Source organism: Arachis ipaensis, chromosome B10 (genome assembly GCF_000816755.2).
Source record: "Arachis ipaensis cultivar K30076 chromosome B10, Araip1.1, whole genome shotgun sequence".
NCBI classification, from domain to species: domain Eukaryota; kingdom Viridiplantae; phylum Streptophyta; class Magnoliopsida; order Fabales; family Fabaceae; genus Arachis; species Arachis ipaensis.
In genome coordinates this window covers 128,127,694-128,139,869 of record NC_029794.2, presented here as the reverse complement: position 1 = coordinate 128,139,869, position 12,176 = coordinate 128,127,694, and the positions used below count along the sequence as shown (strand labels likewise).

The window sequence follows — 12,176 nt, the reverse complement described above, 5'->3', positions numbered from 1 at the left end:
AAAGATTATTTTTATTTCAATTGAATACAATTACATCTTTTAATGTCTCTTAAGAAATAAGTAGAAAATGAGAAAATACTTTGTCATCATGACTGTTATCATCTTTGTTTCAGTTTACAATGCTTCATGCATTCCTCTTAGAAATTTGAGCCATTGTTTTGTCATGTGTAGCATTGTTATTACGTAAGACTAAATTTATGTGTATTTAAGTGTTTAGTTTTGTCAATATTATGCCAAATCTTGTCATATTGTTCCGCAATAGATGCTATTGTTCCTATGTTAAAAGGTGGTGACAAAAGATAATCATCATATTGACCTTCGTTACAATGTATTGTTCTTTGGACAGATGGAAAAATTTGAGAGGGAAATTAAGGAATCTAAATTTGCAGAGCTAATGAATAAACACTTTGCAGCAAGTTCTATTCCTAAAGGGATTCATTGTCTAACTTTGCGTTTGACTGATGAATATTCGTCAAATGCCCATGCACGCAGACAGTTGCCCCCTCCAGAGTTACTTCCTCTGCTGACTGACAACAATTACCACCATTTTATTCTCTCAACTGATAATATATTGGCTGCCTCAGTAGTTGTTACCTCTACTGTGCAGTCATCTCAAAATCCTGAGATGATAGTCTTCCATGTCATCACTGATAGAAAAACTTATGCGGGTATGCATTCATGGTTTGCGCTAAATTCTGTCTTCCCTGCTATAGTTGAGGTCAAAGGTATTCACCAGTTTGACTGGTTGACTAGAGAAAATGTTCCAGTACTTGAAGCGGTAGAACATCAAAATGGGATCAGGAATTACTATCATGGAAACTATGTTCTAGGAGCTAACCTCGATGATATCAATCTACGAAACTTTGCTTCAATATTACAAGCTAGAAGTCCAAAGTACATATCATTACTCAACCATATCCGTATATACATTCCCGAGGTAAGTTAAATTTAACACCTCTCTAACCCTGCACTCATGCACTCTCCCTCCCTCCCTACTTCCCTCCTCTGTGTGTGTGTGTGTAAATGTTATATAAGAACAATGCATTTTGTTAGGTTTGGCAAAGAAATTAATGCTCTTGAAAATTTATATTTGCAAGAGTTGGTTATGAGCACTGCTACTATATTCAAATTTTGATTAGTCATAGTGGCTAAAGTGAACTCAGATTGTAAAGTGAAGGATAAGTATTGTGTTGAACTATTTGAGTGAGATGTTTGTACTATGTTTCCTAAATTGGTTTGTACATTTTGGTTGCGATTAATTTATATATCATAATGGAAGAAGACAAACTATAACATAAATGTAGAGTTGCTCAATTGCAACATTTGGGGTATCTGCATTGGTTTCATTATCACGATTCATCATGTCAATTTTTATGTGAACCATTTTAACGTTCCTAAAAATAAGAATTTCTTGCTCTAATTTGTGCTTATTGACTTGGTGGTATTTTTAATATGTCGCAGCTTTTCCCAAATCTTGACAAGGTGGTCTTTTTGGATGATGATGTTGTAGTTCAGCGAGACTTGTCTCCCCTTTGGGATATTGACCTAAATGGTAAAGTTAATGGAGCTGTTGAAACTTGCAGAGGGGAAGATGACTGGGTAATGTCTAAGCATTTTAGGAACTATTTCAATTTTTCTCATCCTGTCATTTCAAAACAATTAGACCCTGAAGAATGTGCTTGGGCTTATGGGATGAATATCTTCGATTTGCGTGCATGGAGAACAACAAATATAAGGGAGACATATCATCAATGGTTAAAAAAGGTAAAGTCTCAAATATATATACTCAGCCTAACAAAATTTTAGTCACTTTTTGTGTTAATAATTTTATGCTTTAACAAAGTTTTTGAACATTTTTAATTTATGTTGTTGTATACCCAATAAATTGAGTACCTTAAAGATTTTTTAATGTCAGTTTGGCTGATTATAGTTTTAGAATACATGGACCTTTGGCTGCATTTGGATATTGTCTCTAAGATAGAGAGAATTTCTGTCTCATTTGGTTGTGGAGACAGAGACACAATTTCTGTCTGAGAGACAAAAAATTATGTATTTTCTGTACTTCCTGAATGTGGGGATAGCTAATATTTCTTTTTGTCTCTGTATTTCTATCTCAGAGGCAGTATCCAAATGTAGCCTATGTTCTAATGTTTTAAATTCCCTTCTTGGAGTGCAGTCAAAGTTAGAATTTGCATAAGAATTTATTATTAATGGCTTCTGCATGGCAGAATTTGCAATCAAACCTAACAATGTGGAAGCTTGGAACCCTACCACCTGCATTGATAGCATTTAAAGGTCATGTTCAACCAATTGACCCTTCTTGGCACATGCTTGGCTTGGGTTATCAGAATAAAACTGATGTCGAGAATGTTAAAAATGCTGCTGTTATTCATTACAATGGTCAATCAAAACCTTGGTTGAATATTGGCTTTGAACATCTTAGGCCTTTTTGGACCATGTATGTCAATTATTCAAATGAGTTTATTAGAAATTGTCATATATTGGAGCCATAGTCTGTCGAAGCGACGAGCCACGGTTTAAACGACAGGGCATCCTATAAAAAAGGACAAGTAAATACCATTTTCATCTTAATTTTTTATTTTATGTATTTCTTTACTTGAGATTTTTATTAAGATGAATTCGAGATGACATATAGAGAAGCATTGGATGAAAGGGGAAAATGATCAAGACATTGGAGTGGTTTACCATCCTTATTTTGCAACATGATTCCCATAATGGTCTTGCCTTCAGAGTCAGATTCTTGTGACAGAGAAACAAGTCCTTTAATCACTATTATTAGTCTTTTAAGAGGCTATTATAGTAGAGATACCTTAGAGTGAATATTGGAGAATAAACCAAATTCTGAAGATTAAGGTCATGCCTATTTCATCAAATCTAGTTTGATGCTGACTCTGCTGAGAACACAAGTGGTAGGATAGCTATGTTTTTTCCCCTCCATTTATTATTTTTAGTTTGTTAATTTTATGATAGCACCAAGTTTTTTACTATACACCCATTTGATTTGATATATTGATTGTAAAATCTAGGAGTAGTTCATGAGATTACTTTGTCACAGCTCCATTGAATTGGGGGAACTGTCTATAGGAAATATGTTGTTATTCTTTGTGTACGATTACCAAATATTGGAAATGTGCATATAATTCTTTTTAATTTTTATCCTCTTCTCCATCCTTAAAATTCATGCATTATAGTAATAATAATTCTGTTTTAAATTTTGGAGCTTGTTTATTCACAATATTAATATTGCAATATGTATAAAAGGGAATGCAAAAAGGTTAACAAAAATGAGGAATTCAGTGTCAAGGATAAAAAGCTACTCATACATTTATAATCATTTCCCCCCTTTACACCTTGAGAAATTTTCAGAATTTTTTTATGAAAAAATTCGCGGCTTGTTTGGTTTATATTTACATTTTTTGTTTTTATTCTTGAAATTTTTTTTAATTTTGTTAAAAGAAAATAGAAATAAGAGATGAAAATAATATATTTTTTTTCACAAAATCCTAAAGATAAAAAAATTGAAAATGAAAGTAGAATCCAAACAAATATCCATTCCTTAATTTTCCAATAATAGTAGCTGAATAAATTACTTTCATTTATCATTTCCTTTCATATCCAAAGTAGGCCCATTTGTGTGAACCGGGTGAAGATGGCGCATTGCGCACCCGGCTTATCCAACAACGTGTTCACGTATTTCATGACTTTCTTATTATACACCACAAAGACGAGCATTCCATCACATTAACAACTTCACCGGAGATATTTTCCGGTAACCTACGGCCATGGCCTCAACGACGTCGTTTTCGAGGCTCCAAATTCCAATTCCTCGTCGCACAATATTAAACGACGCGCCTCTTGCGCGGTTTCAACAACTCTCCCTCTCCTTTCCCGCGAAATCCACTTCCCTGAGAACCTTGAATTCTGTTCTTACGAAGAAAAGAGAGGCTTTTGCAAATAGGTTTTCGCGAATTGGAAGGAACCCTAAAGGGTTCTCAATTCGCTGCACATCTTCAAGCGGAAAGGTAGCATTACTATCAGTGACATTCATCATTATCGTTGTTATTACTTCAATTGATTATTTTAACGTCTTTAGTTGCTGCTAACTTTCGAAATTCGTTTATCCTGTTCATAGTAGCTATTTAATATGAGTGTTTTTTTTTTTTTAAGTTTCATTTCTGTTTTTATCAATGATTTAAAAACTGAACCACAGATTGGATTGAGCAAGCTTCCTGTTCCTGGTTTTTACCACCACTGATTGAATTGGAATATATCTGAACCAGAAACATGACACTTTCATAGTTCAAAAGGTTCAACTGTTTAGTATGGAAATTCAAAAACTTTGGTTTTGACTAAATTATTTCTTAGTATTGAAAAAGTCGGACAGCCTGCGAGCTTGAAATGAACCGAATTTAAGCTGGCATGAGACCCTTTTTTGTTGTGTGTTCGTGGGCTGGCATGGCTTGGCTCGACTCATTTCCAGTTGTAGTTGCTAAAGAAATTTGTTTTGGAACTTGGTCAACAATGTTACTTGATACTTGTTTGTGATTTGGATAATTTGTTGCTTGTGAGGCTAATTGGATCTGGTTGGAGCTTCAGAGGCAAAGTGATTTATATTGGGGTTTGATGCATGGCAGATTACACAACAGGAGTTCACAGAAATGGCATGGCAAGCGATTGTCTCAGCGCCAGAAGTGGCTAAGGAGAACAAACATCAAATTGTGGAGACAGAGCACCTGATGAAAGCTTTGTTAGAGCAAAAGAATGGGCTTGCTCGTCGGATCTTTTCCAAGGTTGGGGTAGATAACACTCGACTTTTGGAGGCTACTGATAAGCACATTCAGCGGCAACCTAAGGTGATTGACCAACTTAAGTAACTTTTATTCCTTTAGCGTGTGTTTGTGAGTCTTAAAATTTGGAGGGGAAACAAAGAATGGAAGGGGTTTTGAAGGGTAAAATATCGTTCTCAGTCTCTCTCTCTCTCTCTCGCTTCAGATCACTTCCTTTTGCTCCCTTCCCCTGTGAAATAAAACTAATAAACATAAAAATCTTTGATGGTTATTGTCTTCAACCTTCCATAGTAGTTATGAATTTGGATAATTTGGCATGTTTATGTTAGATGTCAAAATATGCACGTGTTATGGAGCAAATGATCACCAATTGAATATTTTCAGATTCTTTTAAAATTTGGCAACGTTATACTTTTTGTCTGATTTGAGTATATTATTCCCTAAGCCTGTAGGCCCTGAGCCTCATTAATTGTAACTCTTGTCTGATCATGTTAGGTTCTAGGGGAATCATCTGGTTCAATGTTGGGGCGTGATTTGGAGGCATTGATTCAGAGAGCCAGGGACATCAAGAAAGACTATGGTGATTCATTTGTGTCAGTTGAACACTTGGTTCTTGGTTTTGCCCAAGATAGACGATTTGGGAAGATATTATTTAGGGATTTTCAAATATCAGAACAAGGTCTAAAATCTGCCATAGAGTCTATAAGAGGGCGCCAATCAGTTATCGACCAAGGTCATTCACTATCCTTGTTTTTGCAATTATAATGTATAATTTTTTGTTTAAAATCAAATTTAGATTTAGTTCATTATCTATAAATGTGTATGTTATCTTACTTTTTTTCCACCTTGTTTTGTTTCGGGGTAGGCAACATTGAGTTGCTAATTGTCTCTTATTGAAAATTTAGTATCTTTAGATGTTACTGTGAACCAGTGGACTCTAGTTCTGACTGAAATACTCCATGGACTGTTTGGAGCTGTACATTGTATTTTTCATTTTCCACATCTTATAATGCATAAGTCTGAACTTAAAATTAAATTGTCACAGATCCTGAAGGAAAGTATGAAGCCTTGGAAAAATATGGCAAAGATTTGACAGCAATGGCTAAAGCAGGAAAACTTGATCCAGTCATAGGAAGAGATGACGAGATACGCAGGTGTATTCAGATTCTCTCCAGGAGAACCAAAAACAACCCTGTGCTGATTGGTGAGCCTGGTGTTGGGAAAACAGCAATTTCTGAAGGGTAAGTGACTAAGTGCTTAGTCTTCCTCATAGCTTTTGCTTGTGTTTGTATTATTGTTAACATATTTCTTTATTAAATTCACATGCTGCTACCATTTTTCCTTACCTGGATTTCATCTGTAACCACTTCATACATACAATATTGGTACCTCATTGTAGGTGTGGAAAAAAATAAGTTGAATGATTTATAAGCTGGAGATGTCATTTTTTCCTCCTCTAATATTTAAGACATAAATAATAATTTATATAACCATTACAATACTATTTAGAAAGAGGACCTATTCAAAAGTAAGAAGACTAGAATGGAAGAAATAGTATGATCAACTGTCTAGTTACTCTTAGTACATGGATTCACATCAAAGTTGTGATTTCATTGCAGTTACTTTGATTCCAAGCATTGTGGTGACTGCATTGTGTGTTGCAGTTGATGCAGAGCCATGAAATATTTATTCTAAAAAGCATATTATGATGTATTGTCCATGGCAATTTTTCTTGTGAAATCAATCCACAATTGTTGGGTGTTGGCACAACTGCAATGTTGTATCCACAACAGCTGATGCAGTTTGTCATTTGAAACTGTGCTCGGTTGGTATGGACATCAATGCCATTGGAATATTTTTTTTGAGCCACACATTCCGGTTTTTCTCATTATATGAGCAGGTCAAATACTTGCTTATGACTTACGTGGATGTTTTTTTTATGGTTTTCATTAATATGCTCTGCATGTTGATCGGACTTTGCTTTTGTAATAGACTCGCTCAAAGAATTGTTCAAGGAGATGTTCCACAAGCTTTGATGAACAGAAAGGTATGTGGTTTATCCTGATAATTAAGTTATTCTAGCATTTGTGATAAAGCTGAAAATGGAATAAAAGGGCAAGAATATTACAAAAAGAATGTTCACAGAAGCAAGTTTTAAGCAACAAACACTGTTGCAATGGTAATCAGGCATTCACTAGTCAATACCCATATCCATACTCCAGTAAATGTGTAGGTTCTCATGAAATCTGAAAAATATCAGCACAATCCATACCAAATGCAGATTCGAGGTGTACAAGTGAGCCACAGCACCCAATGCATGCAAACCATGGTGGCACTGTCATCCCACCAGAACCTAATTTCACACCTTGTTCTCTTTCTGTGCATCCACCTCAATCACTTGAGCTGCAAATTAGAGTTTCCTTGTAGGCCTCCTGCTATCCATGTTAGCCACTTCTGTGTGGAACTTCTTGTACCTCAAGTTTCTCCTTCCCTGTATTTGGTCCGTTTGAGAGTGCATGTTTAGCTTGATTTCCTGAGATGAATGCTGAAGAAGGAGAAGTGCATGTGAATTTTATCTTAGACAGAGGAGCACAGACTTAAAAGTCAGCATAAACCTAGATCTTATGGACATCTTTTTGTAATGTATTAAAGAGGGCCTCTCTAATCGGTGAAAAGTGGTGGGTGTCCACTAACAGCCATTCCTGGCTTGGCTCCGATAAGGCAATTCTGAAAGGCGTTGGTAGTTGGGCACTGGATCCCTTCATACCTAGAGACGTGTGATGATGGGTTGAGGTTTGGTGAACTGGTTGCTCCTCTAGTTAAAGTATCGGGCCCCTTTTGGTTTTGTGCCTAGGTTACTCCTTCATAATACCCCAGAAGGGAATTTCAATCTAAATCAGTCAATATTCACTTTATGCTATTATCTCATTTCTCACTATTTTCATCTCTATTATATATACACTGCACTTCTAGTTTTTATTTTTTTTCTTTTGCTTTACAAGTTTGTAATAATATTTATGTTATTTTTTCTGTTCTTTTGGTACTGCGTAAGCTGGCCAGGATTTGTGAAATAGATATGATGCACTTGTTTCTTTTCAGCTTATTTCTCTTGATATGGGTGCACTTATTGCTGGAGCAAAGTATCGAGGAGAATTTGAGGATAGGCTGAAAGCTGTTCTCAAAGAAGTAACCGAATCTGATGGTCAGACTATCCTTTTCATTGATGAGATCCATACAGTTGTTGGGGCAGGTAGCAGGCTTCAAAACTTTCCACTTTTAGATATCTGATTCTTTGGTGTTGTAAAAGCTGTCTGAAGGGTCTGCACAATTCACGCTTATTTCATTTACATCCGTTTTGCTTATTCTGTGCACATAATTGGTCTCTATACAAAAGCCCTTCAGATCCATGGATATTTGGATGATCAAAGATGATACATTTAAATTCATGTATTTTCCTAAAATGTTACATCAGTGTGTTGTTGATGCCTCCAAATGCGAATTTAAAATTAAAGATGTGAATGTTGAACTTGATTACAATTTCTAATTTTCCTGTATGTTAGGTGCTACAAATGGTGCAATGGATGCTGGTAATCTCCTGAAGCCCATGCTGGGTCGGGGGGAGCTGAGATGTATTGGTGCAACAACTCTAGATGAGTATCGGAAGTATATTGAGAAGGACCCTGCACTAGAGCGCCGTTTCCAACAGGTTTATGTTGACCAACCTTCAGTTGAAGATACTGTTTCAATTCTACGGGGACTGCGGGAAAGATATGAGCTGCATCATGGAGTACGCATCTCTGACAGCGCACTTGTTGAAGCTGCAATCCTTTCAGATCGTTACATAAGTGGGAGATTTTTGCCTGACAAAGGTATTAATTACTGGTGACAAACACTTGGTTGATGAATATTTTTGATGCAATGAGAAATTTTCTCAAGCATGTATGCTTTTCTTGTAACAACAAATATTATATCTCTGGTAATTGGTATCTTGACCCCTTACAAGTTTCATAGTACGAGTTTTTGTTCTCGATCAAAGATCAGGACATTTTTTGCCTGATTTGATGTGTAGTATAAAAACATGTGAATTCAGTGTAGGTTATGGTTATAGATTTTTGTTAGAACAGAATTTGTCTGCTTTTCAACACCTTGGAAATGCAAGTGCCAGGAGAATAGTATATCATGTTTAAAGAATAAATGATATAAGTTATTGCATCTATTCTGTAAAATCTTTAAAGCACTTCCCTAGTCTCCACTCTCCACTGATGTTACATACGTGTGAGCAGACATCAAATTATACTTCATTTCAAAAGACTGCTTTCGAATGGTCAATATATTGCTTTAGGTTCTCCTCTCTTATTTTGTGTTTGGCCAGATTCTTTCTAAAAGCATAAATGACTACATTTCTGTATTGGTCTAGAATCATTTATTGTCATGAATTGCTAGAAATCACTTATTGTTAGAAATCAATAATATTACAAATGCCTGTATAGTTATCGCTACTTGTTGGCAGGTAGTGGTTGATCGTTGTAGAGTATATCGCGAGTAGTTGATGTATGAATTATAAGTAGTTGAGGTATCATGATAGCATTACTTTTATTAAGATCATCAAAGCTCTTAAATTCTCTCTTTCATTCTAACATGCTATTTATACAACTAGGATAAGTCTGGGAAATAATTATAGCAACTACTTACAATTGATCCAGAAAGCACTAACAATAATACTCTGCAACTGCCTGCCATTACCTGCCAAGAACTAGCTATACGTTAATAGACATTATTAATGCTCTTCAACTATTATTGTTTTTCTAACACTTCTGAAATTGCAGCTATTGATCTGGTTGATGAAGCAGCTGCAAAACTAAAAATGGAAATTACTTCTAAACCTACTGCACTTGATGAGATTAACCGGTCAGTGTTAAAACTAGAGATGGAGAGACTGTCTCTTATGAATGATACAGACAAGGCTTCTAAAGATAGGTTGAATCGTCTTGAGGCAGAGCTTTCTCTCTTAAAAGAGAAACAGGACGAACTGACTCAGCAATGGGAGCATGAGAAGTCTGTAATGACTCGGCTTCAGTCAATCAAAGAAGAGGTGTGTTATTAGATTTTTATTATTTTTTTGCCTAAGGTGCTTTTAGATTTTCAATTAAATAAGTGAGGAAGGAATTTTGAACGAACAGCAGACCGTAATTGAATGTCCAAAAAATATTAAGATCACTTCTGTATTTATGCATGCAGATAGACAGGGTAAATCTTGAGATCCAGCAGGCTGAGCGTGAATATGATCTTAATCGTGCGGCTGAATTGAAGTATGGTAGTCTGAACTCCTTGCAAAAGCAACTTGAAAGTGCAGAGAAGGAGTTACATGAATACATGAGCTCAGGCAAGTCCATGCTCAGAGAGGAAGTTACAGGCAATGATATTGCTGAAATTGTAAGCAAGTGGACTGGAATCCCTGTTTCAAAACTTCAACAATCAGAGAGAGACAAGTTGTTGCAGCTAGAAGAAGAGCTCCATAAGCGTGTTGTAGGTCAAGATCCTGCAGTTAAGGCGGTAGCTGAGGCTATCCAACGTTCAAGAGCAGGTCTTTCAGATCCTCATCGCCCTATTGCTAGCTTCATGTTTATGGGACCCACTGGTGTTGGTAAGACGGAGCTGGCTAAGGCCCTCGCTTCCTTTTTGTTCAATACAGAAGAAGCACTTGTACGAATTGATATGAGTGAGTACATGGAAAAGCATACGGTCTCAAGATTAATCGGAGCTCCGCCTGGATACGTTGGGTATGAAGAGGGAGGCCAACTTACAGAGACAGTTCGCCGCAGACCGTACTCCGTTGTTTTGTTTGACGAGATTGAGAAGGCTCATTCAGATGTTTTCAATGTATTTCTCCAAATTTTGGATGATGGAAGAGTGACTGATTCGCAGGGTCGCACAGTAAGTTTTACCAACACTGTCATCATCATGACCTCAAATGTTGGATCACAGTACATTCTCAACACAGATGATGACACTGTACCGAAAGAGTTAGCATATGAAACCATAAAGCAGCGGGTAATGGACGCTGCAAGGTCCATCTTTCGGCCTGAGTTCATGAATAGAGTTGATGAGTATATCGTCTTCCAGCCTCTAAACCGTGACCAAATTAGCAGCATTGTCAGGTTACAGGTAGTTTTCCATCCCATCCTCCATCTTAATTAAGAATGCTATTAAGAAATATGGTTCAAGTGGTTTGAGTTTATCAATTTTGGATGGATGACAACTGCATTTTAATAAACTAGTCTGGAGTATAATTTCTGATCTGCATATCTGTTATCTTGAGCATGATTATTGCGAGGATCTTTTCATGTAATTTAATGTCCAAAGCTCACTTTGTAACTTCATTACACAGTTGGAGCGCGTGCAGAAGAGAATCGCAGATCGCAAGATGAGAATCAAAGTAACAGATGCTGCAATCCAACTTCTCGGAAGTTTGGGGTATGATCCGAACTATGGCGCTAGGCCGGTCAAGAGAGTGATTCAACAAAATGTGGAAAATGAACTTGCCAAGGGTATACTTAGAGGAGAATTTAAGGATGAGGACACAATTTTGGTAGACACTGAAGTGACAGCGTTTGCTAATGGTCAACTTCCTCAACAAAAGCTAGCGTTTAGAAGGCTTGATGCTAATTCAGAATCCTCCATTAGAGGTAGCATTGAAGGCTTTCCACAGATTCTGTGAATGCCTCGAACTGCTCCTTACTATTCCACTACATTCTAGGTTTCACCCAAATTTTGAGCATTCATAGTTCATGCGTTCCTTATACCAATTGAACTTTTGTGTATACTGTATAGATCCCATGTACCTTAAAGTTCTTCATTAATAATCCATTTCCATTTTGATCGATAAAGTTTGAAGACAAACGACTTATCTTTTAAACCTGGGAAACAATTTGTGATGCCATTTCAACAAATTTACCTGAGCCAAACAAAAATAAGTCAGATTAATGTCCCCAAAAGTAACAATTAATAAATCATCATCATCGTCATCATTTTACTCTTCAACTACTAACTTTCAAACTGTGAAAAGTTTGGATCTTGCTGTAATATGTAATATGTGTTTGTATAAAAACAATAGTTAAAGTATGTATAGAGTTGGGTCTAGACATGCATGGTGCTGATCGAGACTTGAGTTTTACCATACGATGCGAAACAAGAATATGAATTACGGTATTTATACATGCATGCATGGTGAATTTGTATAAGATAATTACTGTTCACATAAAAATAATAATTAACATGTGAATATGTATTATATTAAACAGTTTAATAAAATAAATTAAATTAAATTATTTAATAATTTGTTACCATTATTTTTATATAAATTTTTTT

At 36.1% G+C, this 12,176-nt stretch overlaps 2 protein-coding genes across 2 annotated transcripts in view; both read left to right on the top strand.

The window, feature by feature from the left end:
- Window positions 1-3,177, top strand: part of LOC107623899 (probable galacturonosyltransferase 13) — a 6,912-nt gene extending 3,735 nt beyond the window's left edge. The window contains exons 4-6 of the mRNA XM_016326298.2: window positions 347-937; window positions 1,462-1,764; window positions 2,229-3,177. Of these exons, the coding sequence (XP_016181784.1) occupies window positions 347-937; window positions 1,462-1,764; window positions 2,229-2,513 (1,179 nt within the window). The 3' untranslated portion in view covers window positions 2,514-3,177. The remainder of the gene's footprint in view (window positions 1-346; window positions 938-1,461; window positions 1,765-2,228) is intronic.
- On the top strand, window positions 3,673-11,703 carry LOC107622806 (chaperone protein ClpB3, chloroplastic). Its single transcript, XM_016324845.2, has 10 exons — window positions 3,673-4,043; window positions 4,656-4,874; window positions 5,304-5,541; window positions 5,854-6,049; window positions 6,801-6,855; window positions 7,908-8,058; window positions 8,369-8,677; window positions 9,635-9,900; window positions 10,047-10,973; window positions 11,197-11,703. The coding sequence occupies exons 1-10, from the start codon at window positions 3,804-3,806 to the stop codon at window positions 11,524-11,526; spliced, it is 2,931 nt and encodes a 976-aa protein (XP_016180331.1). The 5' UTR covers window positions 3,673-3,803; the 3' UTR covers window positions 11,527-11,703.